General features: G+C 41.8%; 1 protein-coding gene across 2 annotated transcripts; it reads right to left on the reverse strand.

The window, feature by feature from the left end:
- Positions 1–774: 774 nt before the first annotated feature.
- On the reverse strand, positions 775–17,189 carry golm2 (golgi membrane protein 2). 2 transcript variants are annotated; one of them, XM_080730646.1, is made up of 10 exons: positions 16,131–17,189; positions 9,328–9,382; positions 9,088–9,190; positions 8,574–8,664; positions 8,340–8,460; positions 6,862–6,945; positions 6,236–6,544; positions 4,422–4,559; positions 2,756–2,842; positions 775–1,627 (listed from the first exon to the last, which is right to left on the reverse strand). In XM_080730646.1, exons 1-10 carry the CDS (start codon positions 16,455–16,457, stop codon positions 1,551–1,553), a joined length of 1,392 nt encoding a protein of 463 aa, XP_080586772.1. In that variant the 5' UTR covers positions 16,458–17,189; the 3' UTR covers positions 775–1,550. The 2 variants fall into 2 exon arrangements, with proteins under 2 accessions (XP_080586772.1, XP_080586773.1); XM_080730647.1 differs by lacking the exon at positions 2,756–2,842.
- Positions 17,190–18,365: the final 1,176 nt, after the last annotated feature.

The following is an 18,365-nucleotide window of genomic DNA, read 5'->3' on the forward strand; positions in this document are numbered from 1 at the left end:
AAATGTGGGCTTTTCCAGTTAAATGATAATTTTCACTTCCAAGTTAATATATACAGATCCATCTAAAAAAGCAGCAGATGCCATAGCACCACAAATCATCACTGACTGCAGAAACTTCACACTGGCTCATCAAGCAACTCAGAACTTCAGATTTTTTTCTTCTTCTGTATTATAAATCCTCGTTTTGAGTGGTCCTGTAATATTGTTTTGAGATATTTTTCACGAGCAAAATAAATTAGCAAACATTTTACACATTACCTTTTTTTATGGATCTGTATATAGCCTATTTTTGAAATGTCATTTTGTAAAAATAATAAAATCAAGTTGGCACCCTAACATGGGTGAAAGTGTTTTTGTAAAATAAATACAAAAACAACCCCTAACCCTAACCCAAAACTAAATTTGTAAAAAGTTAAAGCTCTATTCTCTGATACTGTTTAAGTAACAGGTCTCCATTTATTTTGTAAAAATGTAACATTTTATCTAAATCCATCAGCTTAAATGTTATAAGTTTGTTAAATCACTTGCTTATCATGCATCCTGTATGAGTTCACTCTCCTGTTGGATAAAATTGGTATGCGACCTGAATTTATTTTGTGTTTGCTAAAGAATTGGAGACACCTGCATTTAATGCAAAACATTCAGTTTCTGGTATTCAAGTAAAGAAATCACAGATGTCTACTTATTGAAGGGTGAAAAGAAAAATATACAAGCTTCTGAATGCAGTCAAAATGAACATTTTATGCTTAAAACAGCTGGATGACAGATTGACAATGCCTATGCAAATATGTATTCCCAAGTTATCTTCACTACAAAAACTTCTAACAGCATCCCAAATGTGGATCATGATGCACCACAGTTGACAAATGACATGAAGCATCACCTTTAATAAAAATTAAATTACATTCAATATGCCTTTCCATGAGAAATCAATTTTCATAGCTACACAAACAGGACTGATTTCATGTTCATTGATTTCCCTAAACGTAAAGAAATATGTCTCTACAGTACAAATAGTGACAGTTCAAATACATTATTATGTACAAGAGACCTAACTAATGGAAGCAGATGTCTGTTAGTTCCTGATGTGCTTGCTAACTCTACACATCTTGGAGGAGACTAACAATGGTCTAAGTATTGCTTAAGCTTCAGTACTTTTCTCGGTTGGATTATTAATTAAGATTTCATAATGCATGCAATGTCATCCAAAACAGAATGAGGAGTACATTGAGTGTCTGTCAGAAAAAAAGAATTGGTTTAATAGGCCATAAGCAAAATCCTTGGCATCAGTTACTTATTCCCACTCTCTGAATGCAAAATAGGTATCCATCGAAGATCCCAAAATTGTCTGAGAGGCAGAATGCCCAAACAGTTCCATTGGCAAAATTCTCAAGTAAAGAATTCAAGCAACAGCAGCCTGAAGGAAAAAAAAAAAAAAAAAAGGTGATGTCCAAACTATTATACAGGAGAGAACTTTTTCTTGTGTTACGACTGGCTGTCCCAATATAATGTCTGTATGTAAAGTGAGATACAAGTGTGCAAGTTCATATTCAGAGGATGTCAATGGCTTGATGTCGCTTCCCATAATCCACTCCTCGTTCTCCCTGTATGTCGTGATCTTCATCATCTGAGGAGAGAACGCAAACATAACTTCAACAATTATGTTCTTAATAACCACATTTGAATAAATGGCATACTTAGACACACTCACCCACTTATCACCTGCACCAACAACTCATTTACTGTATATTCTACAGTAACAAAATATATTACATTCTGACCTTGACAAAATACTCAGTTCAGAAGAACATTATCATTTATTATAAATATCAAAATACCTGCTGGACATCTGTAGAACAGTATCCTTGATCTTGTAATTTTAACCAGTGATGGAATTATTATACTAACTAAACAATAACACAGATAAAAGTGAAGTTTCCACACAAAAAAATCATATCTGTTGCATACTGTGATCCGAGCTGGGGAATCAGCAATTGATCACAGGAATGAAAATATACCTCTTTTCTCGAAAACATGACAGTTACACACGTCACACATTAAAATTCTATTCTAATATGTGCTATTAGAAATGAATGGTAGGGAACAACGATGACACGTAACCAAAAAATAGATGGCATGGGCATGCATTTCAATCTTTCAAGGAGAACTCAAGAGACATTCACAAACACAGAGGCTATATTTATCTACTGGCCTACATGTGGGGTCAGGGATGTTCGGTGGGCACAGACAGGTGGCACAGCTAAAGGGAAGCACAGGCAGGCAAGAAAATGCTGGATGGAAAAGGCAGTCACACTCACAGAACCTGAAGTCCCTGGGTTGAGGTAACTCCATACAATAAAGCAGTGGGGTTCACTGCAAAGATTGTGACTGGATATACAAGGCAGTTACTGGCCAAAGCATCCCCTTGTCTTAAATGGTGCTGTCCTTCTTGGATCCGGACACCATTTGACTTTTATGTCTACAGATATCTGTAGTAGCTCGTAATTAAACTGGAAGTACAGGAGGATACTCAGGGTACTGTGAGCTGTTCATATTTTGGAACTGCTTGAGGGAATGCAGGGGGCAGCAGCAATAGGGGAGTGGAGAAAGGGATCAAGGGAGGAATGGTGGATACACATCTGGACAGTCAGTCCAGTTCTCTGGCCCGGCTCACCTTGGACGTCTTCCTCCCCACCATCACCATCCTCTTCCTCATTGTAAGCCAGTTCAGCCTGCTTGTCGGCCTCATACTCACCCACGTTCCCATCGTCCCCATTGTAGTCCGCTAGCTTAGAGCCGTGCTGCGGATCTACTGGGGACTCGTTCTCATCAAAGAACCGGCCTGCAGGAGGCAGAGAAGGGCCTCATCAGGAAGTGGAGGGAAGCAGAGGGAGTTGTAGGGAGAGGGGGAGAAAGTGGTGAATGCTGCATTTTGAATGCATGGACGAACGAGTGATCAGGCGAAAAGAAAGTTCTTAAAACGGCGAAGAAGATGGGTTAATGGATGTATGAACAAGACGCTGGATTGGGGACGGAGTTTAAGGGCCTAACGCATTAAGGTTTCAAGGCTGATGAGGGAAGTAAACTACCGACTGCAATTAATGACAGTCAAGTGCATGAAATGGAGCAGTTGCTCTCAATATGACAAAAACACTTGTTTAATTCTCCTTCAACTCCTTCGGTGTGAATGGAACAAGGGTCAAAGGCCGGAGATGTGGGCAAACAAACACCACTGAGGCGGCACCGGGCATGATGAATGGTGGAAGGAGGAGAGCAGGATGGTTGTGTTATTATGGACAGGGAGGAATGGAACATTTTAGAAATGGAGAAAGAGAGAGGGGGCAGCAGCAGAGAGCAGCAGTGCACAGCAGAAGCCAGGCAGCAGGAAAGGAACATCTTGGAGCCAGAAGAACGTTGATTTTCTCTTCTCCACTAAAAGTGTCTCTACTCTCTGGCAGCACTTCTACCCATTGTCAAACATGTCTGTCATTCAAGACAGTTCTCATTTAGAGATCCTCACGCTCGTGGATTACATTTATATCCACAAGAAATGTAGAGCAGGAAAACCAAACATAAATTCAACCAGGACAACACAACACAACACATCACATCACATAATGCATTACTTTCTGCATTTTAGCACATGGATGGATTCTGTCAGTATACTTGTTGTCCTGGTATATTGTTTTTTACCTGGTTATATGGAGTGGAAGGATGGGAAGGGGAATATGTGTGGACTATTTGTTTCCCCACATTACATCAATAACCTTAAGTAGTAGAGCAGCATCAATAACGTTCAATTAAGAACCTTCCACATAGGACCATATAACCGTATTAACATTTCTGGATAGCAACATTTCTGGTCACAATCCATTTTCTGACATACTGTACAGTACGTTGTTGAGGTCCACAAGCATAATGATGCTGTGTTAACGTGATAAACAGCAAGGGAGGTACATAAATAAGTGAGTGCTTTGGTGAGTGAGCCCTTGTTATATTACCATTTCAATATATTGGCAGAATCTGATTTGGGTTATATTGGCAGAATCTGATTTGTGTTAAAGGTAGGTTTTATGTGTTTTTATTTAGTCTTTTGTTAAAGCCACTATATTATAGTCATTGCTATAGAAATTGTTTGTTCAGTAACAAGGGTCTCCTTGTCTCCTAGTAAATAGAAAATACAGTTTCAGGTGGGTTGCTTTTTAAACAATTATTTTAGCAAAAGAAAAATACTTACCCTACCTGATTTTGAGACCTTTTTCTCCATACAATGAGTGAAAGGAAACAACTTTTTCGCTCACAGAGCACAGAAGCAACAGATAAAGATGACTGACACTATTTGGACTCATATCATGCTCCATCTATAAAACCCAGGGTTCTACCTATGTTCCACATCACTTTAAGTGTCTTGATGCACTCACTTTGACGGTGCCGTTGTGGCTCAGCTGGAATTTTGTCTTTTACATGATGAAGATCATTTGGGTTGGGAACCTGGGCAGGATTGGGAGGCTGAGGCAAACCCTTCATCTGTAGACCATCTTGTTTTCTGTTGTCATGAACTGTGAATCAGAACAAAGGTTACACTTTGGATATTAGGCCTACATCCAAACACCTGTCTCTCTATGGCAAAATCTGAAAGACAAGTAATGTATTCACGTAGCAATCAGAAGCTTGTCTATATGATCTTTTTAGAGAAATATCCTCGAAAAACAGAGAGAATGTGTTTGGCAGCCAGGCCTTCTTCAGTGTGCAATGCCCATTTGAACTTGATGACATTTATTTATTATTATACTCTATCACTATGTTGACCTTTACAAATGCTACTTTGAAAATAACATGTAATCATGAATACGTTTGCTTTATGGAAGGCTTAAATGCATTTGTCATTTGCCTGTCATTTGCCTGGTGGGACAGCAAGTTAGTGCACTGACCATAGGTCCTTGTGAGATCAAATCAGACTCTTTACATCTCTCCCTTCTCTCTGTCTCTCTACACTCTGCTCTAAATCTAAATGGCAACAAAAATAAAACTGTTAATCTGAGAGAATATACTGGAGGTGCGTTCGGAAATGTGCACTCAACGCACTAGTGTGCCATCTTGCTGTGCGTTTATTCGGTGCACTCGGTGCGTTGTCGTATTTAATCACTTGAACCGTCAATACTTAATAAACTTGACCTTTCACTCTGTACTTAGCCTGCTCTTTTTCCCCTCTACACCAAACCTCTTTGCCAAAAATAGCCAACCTACAAGCTAGGGTTCAAGTGGTTAATATAAAAAAGGAGAAAAAAAGGTTTCTATCACACAAAGATTTGGAGGCCCCCCTGTAGTAACTCTGAGGACCCCCTAGGGGTCCCGGACCCCCTGTTGAAGACCCCTGCTTTAAAGAGTAATGTGTCGCCCTTACACAAGGTGTTCTGTTCTGTTACAAAGCACCACCCATTTTGAAGGACTATGTCATCAATAGCTCAACAAAGAACGATTTGACAACCTTAAAAACAAAACAGAGGTGCTACCGAACACACCCCACACACACAACTGTATGATGTGTAAATACAGTACTAGACTGCCCACGAAAACATAAATGTATTTCTCACCTTCTACCTAACCTGAAGAATGTTGACAAATCGCTTATGGCCAAAAACATATCTATTTGGGGGTCCTTGACATGAAAATGTTTGAGAACCACTGTGCTTCCCTAGACTTCCCTGTGCTCACTGCTTCCTACTATGTTTCATGCCTTACAGGTAGAAAGTTGATGTGATGGATGTAACAAAAGTATGTACCATTATAAGTGTGTAATCAGTAAATATATTGCAAAGTGTACCAGAGTGTACAAGAGAATATAGCCAAAGACAAATACCTTCACACTGGCTCAGATCTAATAGTGATGTTTGATCATTACCATCTAAGTAACTATCTAAGAAACTATCTAGTGTAATTATAAGATACAACAAAGAAGATTGAAGAAGCTAAATCTAATAGACCCTTTTCACAGCAGCCATATTGACGTGTCTGCTCTTATCTGTCAAAATGATTCAAAGCAGACTGAGACAAGTTCGGTAATATTTTAAGGCAGTGGTATTTAACCAATTCTGGAACAGGGCCGACTAGAACATCTCCAAATTGTTCACAGCCCACCAACGTTATATATATATATTTTTTTATTAATATTATATTATCATTAAAATCTATTTTGCCAGTTATCTAAGCCATGTTTGGGAGGTGCATGCTGTACCTCTGGCTTGTCTGTGCTGTTCCCCCAACTCATCCGCCTTGATGCCTGCCTTGTTGTCTTCATCGAAAAGGATGGGTTTGTCTCCCACTGCCTGGGGCTGTTGCTGAACTAGGCCTGGAGGTGGCGCCACAGCTGCTCTGACTTCTGGAGCCAATCCCCCCAATTTGTCCTGCTGGAGTCTGGGCAGGTCCAGAGACAGACTGCGGCCCCCAGCGGCCTCACCCAGCCCTGCATCAGGTCCTGCACCAGCCCCTACCACCACGTCAGGAGGCTCCATGTGTTTCTGTGTGATGGCTGGCTTCTTCAGGGCTGCAGAGAACGAGTCAGACGCATAGCAAAGACGACAGATTACAATACAATTCTTTTGTAATTGACTTCATAAAGCTTGTAGATCTTCTATTTTCACTATGTTTGTACACCACCATTGTACAACAAAGTATAATACAGGTTAAGTGGTTAAAAAATCTATATGATTCTCGATTAATCTAAATGAGCAAGATTAAGTCGGTTATTGATTCTAATTAAATATCATTTCCAGTTGATTGCCCAGCCATACTGTGCATACAAGCGAAGTATTACACACATACTGTATAGACATACACATATCTAAAAAGAAGAATACTTGCCAAACTGCACATCATCTATTTTTCCCACTTCACTGTCCTCAATGCCAGGCATGCCAGCATCGCTACCAGGCTTGCCCATCTCATCTGTCAAAAGAGATGGGATTTTGAGGTTACCTTAGCAATGGGAATTGTCCTTCCTTTTATTAAAGGAATACTTTGTGTCCGTTGCACACAGTAGTACAACAACCAGTGGAGTATTCCTTTATTGTATGCACTTCTTCACATTGCAACAGGCTTGATACAAAAATACATAAAACTGCCCACAAATTTCTTTTAACTTCGGTCGATTATTTCTTCCCAAGTGGAATGAGTAACAAAACTAGCAGTGTTAATTGTGTCGACTAAGACTATAGACTACAAGATTTTGATATGTTTTTGATAAGACTAGACTAGACTAAAACAATTTCAGTAGACTAAGACTATTATTTGTGTTATTCAAAAGACTAAGACTAAATCTAAGTCTAATGGCTGTAAAAAGTTAACACTGGTATGTAACTGTGCAATGAAATTAAAGCCAAATACATCTTTTATCTTTACATTTGAGAATGGCACTTATCTGTTCTTTTCAAATCTTGTTGGTTTTGCACAGAGAGTAGCAGACAGTGTCAGATGTGATTGATACTGTTACTATATTATTTGCAGAGCAGAGATGTTGTACCTGGCAGTGGCACTGTGGCATACACTAGGCTTTTGTTTATTCTTTTTTTAATAACTCAGAATTGCACAGTATTTTTCTTAATCCGTTTTATTTTGACAGAGTAACAGACAGTAGAAGACAATGACTTGTTCAGAGTTATGTGGTTATATTTAGCCTAAGAGACGAAGACTGAAAGACTAAGACCAATCCCAAAAGACAAATCAGAATTTGCTGAAAAAATGAACACTGATAGCTAGACATGTGGGTAGCGCCGAAACATTGCCAAAGTCCCTCAATATGCTTCTGTTGGTAATCGCTCTTGTTTTGATCGACCTGCCTGCACACACCTTCTGAGAGGTGTGTGCCACAGATGTGTGACTGGCACCTTAGCAAGGGTCTTGCAACTTTGTTTAGTTTGTGTATGCTCCAAGCAGCAACACGGCCCCACGGCCCCTCACAAAGTGCAGATACCTAAAGTGACAATTTAAGGACTTTTTAATACCTCTAAAATGACAAATTAAACATTGGCCAAATTGTCAAATATTAGAGGCAGAAATTGTGAAAATAGCCGATCTACATGCTCACAAAGACTTGCGTTGCGAGCATGTAGATCTGCTATTTTCACAAAAGAACCGTTTTAAACAAAATGTAATGCCTCAACTCTTAGTGCTCGTTAGGGTGGGGGGTCCCCAGTTAAAATATCATTATTTTGGGGGGTTCGCGGCCTGAAAAGGTTGAGAACCACTGTCCTAAGACATGTACTGTCTAAATCCATTTTATTAGAGAGGAAAATGCTGTAAGGTAGAGCATACATTGGCTGTTGGGTTATTAGTTACTGTACCTTTCAGGTCTGGGCTGTTATGCAGGCGAGTGGCCACGGTGTGGCGCTCTCCTACCACCTCCACATCAGTTCCTCCTTCCCGTACACCCACCGCTCCAGCCTTTCTGCTGTCCAGTAAACTCTGAAGAATTAGACAAAGTCAGATGTGGAAGCAGCTAAAGAGAGGCTAGGGACAGAGGGACAAGGCTAGCAGAATAACCTACATTTCACAAAAACAAGTACTGAGTAACTAACCTGTCTTAGCTTTGATGCTTCTTCCTCTAGCGTCTTTTTTGTTTCTTCATATTCGCCTTTCAGCTGTGCAATTTGTCGACCACACTGTAAACTACAATAAATACAGCTATAAGCAAGCAAATAATATGAGAACTGATTATAACAATATTGTTAAATTCATACCGTGTACTGTACATTCATGTGAAGGATAGGTGGTGTACAAGACAGTGACTTGGACATGTCTGATGGGTAGTTGTGCCAGTAGCATCCATAACCAAGCCTGACTTTTAAACCATTTTTTTCCCTCTTTTTTTTGTTCTATCTCTGGGGCCCTTTCACTCAGAAATCCTACTGTAAACAAAGAAACATTTTCCTAGAAAACATTCAACAATTAAAGTTTACCTAAGCAATGCTTCAAGGTTTGGAAGAGCCATTGAGATGCACAATGTAGACAAGGAGAACGTGGTAACATAATGGTGATGAGACTATAGTCTCCCAGTCACAGATGCTAAAGGTGTGGCCTACTGTACTTTACCTCTCATATTCCAGCCTCCTCTCTAGCGTGGTGCTATTTTTCTTGACCTCTCTTAGTTGTTCCTCCTGTTTCATGAATTCCTGTTTCAGCTCCTTAAGCTGCTCTGCTCAAAGTAGCACAAACACACACGTTTGATGCATTTTAGTGTGCAACATTAAGTAACTGTGGTATAGTTTTAGGTGGATTTGCCTATCTGTTGATGGGCTGCGATCCTGTTGAGGTCATCTTCACCAGACTTACCCTTCAGCCTCTGGTTCTCTGTCATCTGAGTTGTGGCTTCTCCCTGCAGCTTCATCTGAACGGGGGGGACAAGAAATGGAGGTTTCAGTCATAAGTTCTCATAACCGCTCACATCGCCATATTTTAACTTTTTATGTTGTTACTTCTTTTGCAAATTAACGTCCAACTACTTGATCGTACTTCAGCGTCACACAAAAGCATCAAAGATCTTTACTACTTTTGCCATTTCTGAATTTGAATCCTGAAAAGTACGTGTTTTGGACATACAAGGCAGACAGAGACGATGTATTGCAAATCATAACAGAAAAGGCTCTTAAATGTGTGATCATTTAGCACTGACTGAGCAACTTGCTAACAGCAATTAAAAGGAAAAGTCCACATTTGGTAGGACCACTAGTCCACATATACACACATTTCCACCCACCATCTGTCCTGACTATGGGACAGTGACAGTGACTGTGACTACACATGACATCCCATAGCCTGTGTGGTCCGTGACTACAGTACAGATCCCATAGCCTGTGGTGAAAATGCTAATGTTGGCGAGAATCTAAGAAGTCACTTCCACTCCCTGCATTATATACCAATGACCAATGCCAAAGTGCAATTTGATATCGATATGAGTCAACTGAACCCACTGAGGATAAAGACTGACTAACAGAGATGTGTTCATTTAACAGGAGGAGGATGTGTACAGCTAATTAAGTGGAATAACCAGTTCTCTGGCTGCCATAAATGTTACACCATAATTGTGCACAGGTTTGTCTAGTCTCCTGTGTGATACCACTAACTCATGATAATCGTCAGTGATACCTAGGCTAAGGCTAATCCTAACTACTAGCTCTGACCTCCACTTCCGGTTCGAGTGAGGACAGAGGAGCTAGGACAGCAGAATAAGGTCTTGAGACAGCCTGTGACTCATTGTACCTAAAGTACATTCAACAACCAGGGGACATCAAGAGTAATGTCTCAGTAACAAACACTAGCAATTTGCCTAACAGTCAACACTACCAGTAAGACTCCCTAATCGGGAGATAAGCGACCGTAGGTCACTTATCTCCACAAATAGGGCAAAAATGTGTTTTTCCAAAATCTTCCTGATCCATGTTGATGACATGAGTGTAGACATACTGTGTAGTGATTTTCGTGATTTTAGGGCAAAATCTGTAGGAGCAGTGTCCAGAAATGTGTTTTTAAAAATCGGCCTGAAGGTGGCGCTATATGGGACAGATTCATGTTGATGGGATGAGTGTAGACATACTGTGTAGCAATTTGCGTGATTTTAGGGCCAAAACTGTAGGAGCAGTGGCCAAAAATGTGTTTTAAAAATCGGCCTGAAGGTGGCGCTAGAAGAGGGCCATGTGAAAAATGAGGAGTGGGGTCTCCGCGTTGCCTTGGCGGACGAATAGGTACCGGCCCCGGCTCTCCCGGACGCTCCTAGCCCGAGTTACGGCATTTTATGTGAGCTGCAGTGGAGGGGGTCCTCCACTGGGGGCGTCACCACTTTTGCATCCGTTCTGGAGCACCAGGAGTGGGTGGTCCCCAGGAATTCCCCGTGAGCAGCCCCGTTGGGGTGGTCATTTTTGCACATTTGGTCATTTTTTACACCTGGGGTCCCCCAGGGACCTGGGGGTCCCTGAAGCTCCGGGGGTCCTTGGAGGTTGTAGTTTGGCAGGTAAGGAGTGTGTGTGCAAAATGTGGCATGGATGGGGGCAACGGTTGTGGAGATATGAGCAGGGCAAAAGTGTGACGTGTGACTCACTCACTCACTCACTCACTCAGGGACGGACAGCCGGTGGAGGTTTTGGTAGTAAATGCGACCTACGGTCGCAATTACAGGTCAAACTTCCAGGTCATAATTTTCAAACATTCTACTAGACTCCTAGGGATCGATACAAAATGGAGAAAATTTGAATTTGCCAGTCAGAGACCAGGCATCTATCGCCAACTTCATATGGAATTGTCACTCAGGAAACTAAGTTTAGTGGAATTCATAGAATATTTTATAAAACGATCCCTAGTAGGTTGTGTTTTGCATTAATGACAGTCGACATGCATTACACCGGTAATGGTGACCGATTTATTTTTGTTGTGCCAGAGAACTGCAGAGTCTGTTTGCCTCAACATCCTGATTGTACATTAATTCTTTGACAGAATCAATACTTCCTCATGAAAAAAAATTAAGAAGTGAACTATGGTTGAACCTGACAATATACGGACACTCTGTTTGCACTTCATCTCATGTACAATGCGCTGACACTCTACCGCACCTTGATGTCTAATCTCATGTACATAGCTGCTGCTTCCTACCAAAGTGCTACCACCTTTGTGCCTAACCTTATGCACCTTATGTCTATTGTCTAACCTCATGTATCAGATGGATTATGCTCCATTTCTCTCTCCCTGAAAACAACAAAAACAATGGAGCTTGCACAACAATAAATTTCACTCACTTCTTTACACTTGTAAACCTGTGATGCGACAATGATTCTGTATTAAATTCCCTGTGTAATTCCAAGTTCCGGACCAAGTTCAGTCTCAATTTCTGGACGTATGTTTTTTAACAGTTTAAGACGTCTGTACTAGAGTAAACTAAAATCAGGTATTCCAGTGATATTTCAAGGGCCTTAAAGCCCGAGGGGACAGAGGGACGGGAGATAGAGACAGACAAACAGAGCGACAGAGACAGACTTGTGATTCACAAGACCTAATGAGGCAGAATACACTTGAGGCCCACAGTGAATAGGATGGAGACAGTAATTACAGCATCTGTGTCAACCAATGAATATAAAGCTGCATCCTGTCACCTTTGTGGAGAAGAGTTTTACAGTGTCCCCCTGTAGCACTAGCAGGATGGCAACACGGCCAGCCCTTTAATGGGACAGGAGCCAGGGGCGTCACAAGGGGGACTGAGTTACTAGGGCCCTGGTGGAGGGCCTTAATTTTATACTTTAGCTATTGAAAAATAGCTCACAGCGCTGCACCGAGTGCCGCGCTGCGAGCTTTTGAAAACTTGTGAAAATGTGTGCAAATCTTTGAATATATGTATTTTTTAAGCGAACATTTGTAACTCAAATTCTGCTTCTGAGGGGGGTCCCTGGAACTAAATATTTTGAGATGGGGTCTGTGGCCAAATACATATAATTTTGGGGGTCCTTAACATGTAAAAGTTTGAGCACCACTGACATAGAAACATAGGTTTTTCAAAAAACCTTATAAGGATTTAAAATATTCAAAGACTTGCACAACATGTTTTGCACTTGGTGCCGCGCTGTGAGCTTGTATATCTGCAATTTTTCAGCACAAAATAATGCGTAATAATGCGTTCCCATTCGCGTTCCCATTCATGGGGGGCCCGCAGTGAACCCTTGTACCCAGGGCCCAGAATTTGGTGCGACACCCCTGACAGGAGCTAAACCTAGAAAGCCACATTAGTCTCACTTCACACTGCCTGGAATATCAGCAAAAAGATTTATCTCTTCATTGTATGAAAGCAATTTTGGTTTGATCCTTCACTATTTTTAGGCTGGAACTGCAAGGTTCCTATATCTGTGTCGGACTGTCGGTCAGCAACAGGGGTTAGGAGTCGCGGGAATGGTAAGGGATGGTGTTAGGAGTTGCAGGACTGGTCAGTTAGTCAACTGAATGGCCTAGCAACAGACAGGGTTTGCGATGGGGTTAAGAGTTGCAGGATTGGTTAATAGGGAAAGGGTTAGGAGTTGCATCTTTGGTCAGAGAGAGAGAATTGGTCATCCCTCCAGGGTATGGGATGAAGAGAGAATGATGTTGAGTTGGCACCCAGCGCTCTTCAAAGACTTGAGAGAGACTGAGTAACTGTCAAGAAGTTAATGAATTCAACACTCAGACTCAACCATAATAATTATGTGATGTCAATTATGTGACACTCCCAGTCTTGTAATTGTTCTGCAGACAAGCTACTACTGTATGTGTTGTACACTTTGCTGTTGGAACGGGGTTGGGCTGTTGACAAAGAAAGGAGTGGATCTGTTGCCATGCAACACTTGTCGAGATCCTGCATAGAGAGAACAGATGCCGGATAATGCTGCTGTAAACACCAGGAGTGTGCCAAACTTACCTTTTATACAGAATACAGATTTGGTCTTAATGTATAAACGTTAAGTAATGCTATTGTTAACCTTTATTTATCCATGGATGGTTTTCTGTGCAAGCAGCAATGGTATAACCTGTTTCTTACATACCCCCTAAACACTCATATCAATCCACTTGAGACTGTGAGAAGTTATTGGTTCATAATATATGAGTTCTAATTTACTTTCGACTCCCAGACAGTTGTCCCAGCTGGCCTGAGATTTCAACTAATGATATTCCATTCACAAGCTGGCCTCAGGACTAGGGTGACCAGACGTCCCGTTTTACCCGGGACAGTCCCGTTTTCAAGCTGCGTGTCCCGGTGTCCCGACAAATATCTCTAAAACACTAATATGACCCGGTTTTCAACATTCACTGCAAAATTGTCCCGGTTTTCGCCAGAATTAAAATAATAGTAGCTGTTTTCAGTGGTTGCATAGACATTTATTATGTTCTTTTCATGAAAACATGCTCACCTAATCAATCAGAAAAAAAGGAACAAATTCATTGCGTGTCTGAATTCAACACTGAGGCTGTTTGTCAATCACTCACTGCTGTTTGCAACCCTGCGGTGCGTGTGTGCGCGTGCACGAACGTTAGAGAATGGGCACGTGCGTGCGCGGTAACGTGCGCATTGCTTTTAGGGTCCCAGTTTTAGGCAACAGTGTTTTGCGTCCCGGTTTGAGTGGCTGGAAATATGGTCACCCTACTCAGGACTCCAAGTACACTTAAAAGGCCTCACATTATGTATGAACCACAGCAGATGTATCTTCTAAATCTACTATGTGATAGCTTGCAACATTCACAATACAATTCTGGGTGGAGAGTCTGCCCTCTGCTTCCTGTCACTACTCTTTCCTGTCTACATAATATATCAAAAACTGTGTAAAGGCAACATTGTCCAACTGTGTTAACATTACCACTCAGCTGTGCTTGACTACTGTATATGGCAAACCTGGGTGAACAAAAGTGAACAAGGGATTGCAAATTAAAACGTTGTTGCAAATTAAAGAAGCACTCGCCATCAAGTGTTCTCTAATGTCTCCCAGGGCAATTGGACACACACCAATGTTCATCTGAGGCTGCTGCGAAACAAAAGTCCATGTGTATGCATATGCACTAAGCAGACAGCCTGGGAACTGCTGGCGGTGCCACTGGGCAAGAGAACGCAATGGAAGAAGTACCATTTTCTGGTTCCTTGAGTGGCCCCAAAAGTCTGTATATAAATACTGTAAATCTCAACAAATATCCAAAGTGAGGAGGATATACATAAAGGTTGGGGTAGGGAACCTTAAGGATTGTAATAGTTCTAGTTCTTTAACGCTTCCCTCTTAGCAGTCTGAGTCCTTGACAGGTCCCTTTAACAAGTCATAGGTAATTGTAGAGCAGACCCTAAGTCCACATACCAGCTCTGACAGCACACCATGCATAGAGGTTGTGACCATGTGATAAAACCAGCTTTGGAACCGGAAATGTGATGGAATCGATTCAAGTTCTTCAATTTTGGCATTTCATAGGCGCTTTCAGCGACTTACACAGGCAAGATCGGAATAGCAGAGAAAGCATGAATTAAAATATTCTCTGCAGAGCTTAAATGTAAAAGAAAGTATGTATGTACAATGTTTTCAATAAGTAGGACTAGAGCCACCACCAACTTCAATGAAAGAGAAACAACCAATGTTTGTACGTACCTCAGACATTCATTCTCAGTATGTCTCATGTGATTGGCACCAAATGCATGTAAATTCTAGTCTTTAGGACACTAACAAATGTACAGAACTTGTTACTCAAGTTCAAGGTTTGATTACTTTCGCTTTGCCTGCTTGAAAGGTGCTGGCAGTTGACACAGAGGGATGCGGGGGTGGAACAGGGCTTATTATTATGCCTGCATACATAGTGCAACAAGGCTGTCATGGTACTAGGAACACTGGTGCATAGACATTACAGAGGAATACAGTTGCAAAAAGATAGTCAACACTTAAGACCTTTCAGATCGCCTGACAGCTAATGATACAGAGAGGTTGGTTTGTTTGGGAGGTGGGATGACATGAACTTGGAGAATGAGTTGTGGTGGGGTCCTCCAGGTAAAGATAAATTAACAGTGGAGTGGATTTACTTCAAACTAGACAAGGTGGCATTGTATCAGTGTGGACTGTGGAAGTCATTGGATATCTCTAACTTTACTAGACAAGGTGGAATTATTTAGATCAGGGGTTTTCAACGTTTTCAGGCCAAGGAAGGACCCCTTAGTTGAGAAAGAGATGAAGCAGGGAGTGACCCCCACAACCTGTTCATAGATGCCATATAGTTTCATCTTTTGACAGCACAATGATCAGGGTATTTTGGATTCATGTCAATTTGTGTTTTCAGATATTTAACCACTTGAACCATCCATTAATAAACTTGACCTTTCACTCTGCTCTTTCACTCTGCTCTCTCTACCCCAAAGCTCTTTGCTTCGGCTAAAGTTCTCAGAATATGAACACTAGGGTTCAAATGGTTAATATTAAAAAGGAGATAACGTTTCTATCACTCAAAGATTTGGAGGACCCCCTGTAGTAACTCTGGGGACCCCCTAGGCTAGGGGTCCTCCTAGCCTAGGGGGACCCCTTGTTGAAGACCCCTGATTTAGATCAGAGTTAATTAATTAAAGCTCCATCCTGGCCTCTCTAGTTCTACCAGTACCACCATACCTTGTCATCAGTGCATTTCATGATGAGTGATTCTCGGGCCTGCAGCTTGCCCTCCAGGACGCTGTAGTCTCCGTCCTTCTGATCGATCTGTTTCCTATGGGTGTCCACCTGCACCATCAGCTCGGAGTTCCGCTTCTCCAGGCGGCTCCGCGCCGCGTCCGTGCGCTTCACCTGCGACTGGACCTCCACCAGCTCGTCCAGCAAGTGTCCGTGCTTGTTGGACACCGTCCAGTAGTTGAACGACAGTATGGCGATGATCACCATCAGACCGATGACAATGAAGGACGGGAGGCGTCCTCCCCGTCGGTTTGCACCAAAACCAACCATTTCCCCCCCGGCCCCAACACAAATAAAGGAACTTCAGGTTGTAACTGCAACCCAGCGAGCTCAGTCAGTCAGTAGTACACGTATTTTCTCAACGCAAAACACATTTGTCTACGTGACATGCCGTTTAAATCCGGCGAAACGTCTTGAGCATTCAAAACAAAACCCCTTTTAGACAGACATGATCGCTCACATTCTACTGCGCTCCATCCTCCTTCCGTACACTTGTCATCATCCTCTCTGCATTCATGCAATGTCAATAGAGAAAATGCATTCCGCAGAGACGTGGCCTAAACGTAAAGTTAGCTCAGCTGGCAGCTCAAACGTAGGCAGTCTCTCTCAGCAGCAGTCAGTCACTCAAATGCAAATGCATTGCACATACAGACAGTATGTTTCCGGGTTTTCGAGCGAATCCCGTCGAACCAGTGGAAACACATACGTGGATGCCTGGATATCCGATATCATCATCAGCAGCAGCAGCACAATCACAACAGCGCTGATTGTACCCAGCGGGCTAGCGTTAAAACAGCTAACCACCACGACAGTCAGCTACTACTGATATAATACTGTACTACTGGCCTGGATGACCACGGTCTCTGTTTTGTTTTTGTTCTGCAGAATTTTATTCGATTTAATTCCCCTTCTCAAACTCAACCTTGTCCGGCGCCACTCCAAAAAAGATACAATTTAATATCTCAACTGACTAGAAAACACACTTTGATTTCATACATAACCTCGATTCACCACCAGCGCCAGGCTTTCCGCAGCACCCGTGGGAAGCCTGGTTTCCTATTGCGAATCAACTAGAGTAATCCGGTCTAGAGCCCGCCTACTGTATCCGGTTATTTACACGCACACATACATGGAAGACACGTTTCCGTATCCGGTTTAGATCCAGACCGGATTAGCAACTTGTAAAGCAACTTGATCCCAGTCTATTTCATAGAAGAATGTTTTTTTTTGTAAAGTTAGCCAACGTCTTCAACTGAATTTCCGGGCTTCTGCTGCTGGAGCGCAATTACCTTTCAAAATAAGAGTCCCATCACATCCTTGAGGCTCTGCTGCAACAGCAAGCGTGGCAGTGGTGATGTGGTGAATGTGATTAAAAAAAAGAAAAAAAATCTACAAGCCAAGCTGTAGCAACATGGCGACTGTAGTATAAGAGCCATATTCTTGGTTGCATAACTGCATAATAATAACGCTTCTCGGGTAAAATTAGCTCTGGTCCATAGGCCATAGCGTTAGTAGGGAGAACTCCACTAACGCTATGGACCAGAGCTAGGGTAAAATATGATGGAAAATATTTAATGTAATTGCCTGCAATGATAAGACTGAGTCGGAACGGCTCTAGGCTACTCTAACTCCACTAGGCAAGTACTGATTAATGTAATGTATAGCATGGAATCCCCGAGTCAAACTCGAACAAATGGGCCACTGTGATATTATCACAGTCATTCTGAAGGGGTCACAGCTGGACTGGGTAAACACTAACTTTGGCGTCAGGCGTTTTGACGTGTCTATGACAAATTGAAGATGTTATGTAGCCGTTCACAACTGGTAAAAACCTAGCCCAACCCTACCCTCCCTGCCCCTTCCTTGTATATGGGTCAGTGACGTGACGCCCCAAAAAATGTGTTTTTAAAAAAACTTTAAATTGCAGGCATAAAAGTTATTTACTTTTGTTCTACTCACTCTCAACCTTATGGAAATACATTTTGTTTTTAGATATTTTATTGGAATCAGACTTTATTCAGCAGTTTGTTGTACTTGTGCCTAAAATCGTCATATGGTGTGACATGAAAATAATTGTTCATAAAATGAAAATGGAGTACATCTTTCTTAAGTTACTCACTTTATCAAAGTCCTTTATCATAACTAACCAGTGATCCACTATAGTTTTTTGAAAATTAA

This window comes from Nannobrachium achirus (assembly GCF_963921795.1).
Source record: "Nannobrachium achirus genome assembly, chromosome: 7".
Taxonomy (NCBI): Eukaryota; Metazoa; Chordata; class Actinopteri; order Myctophiformes; family Myctophidae; genus Nannobrachium; species Nannobrachium achirus.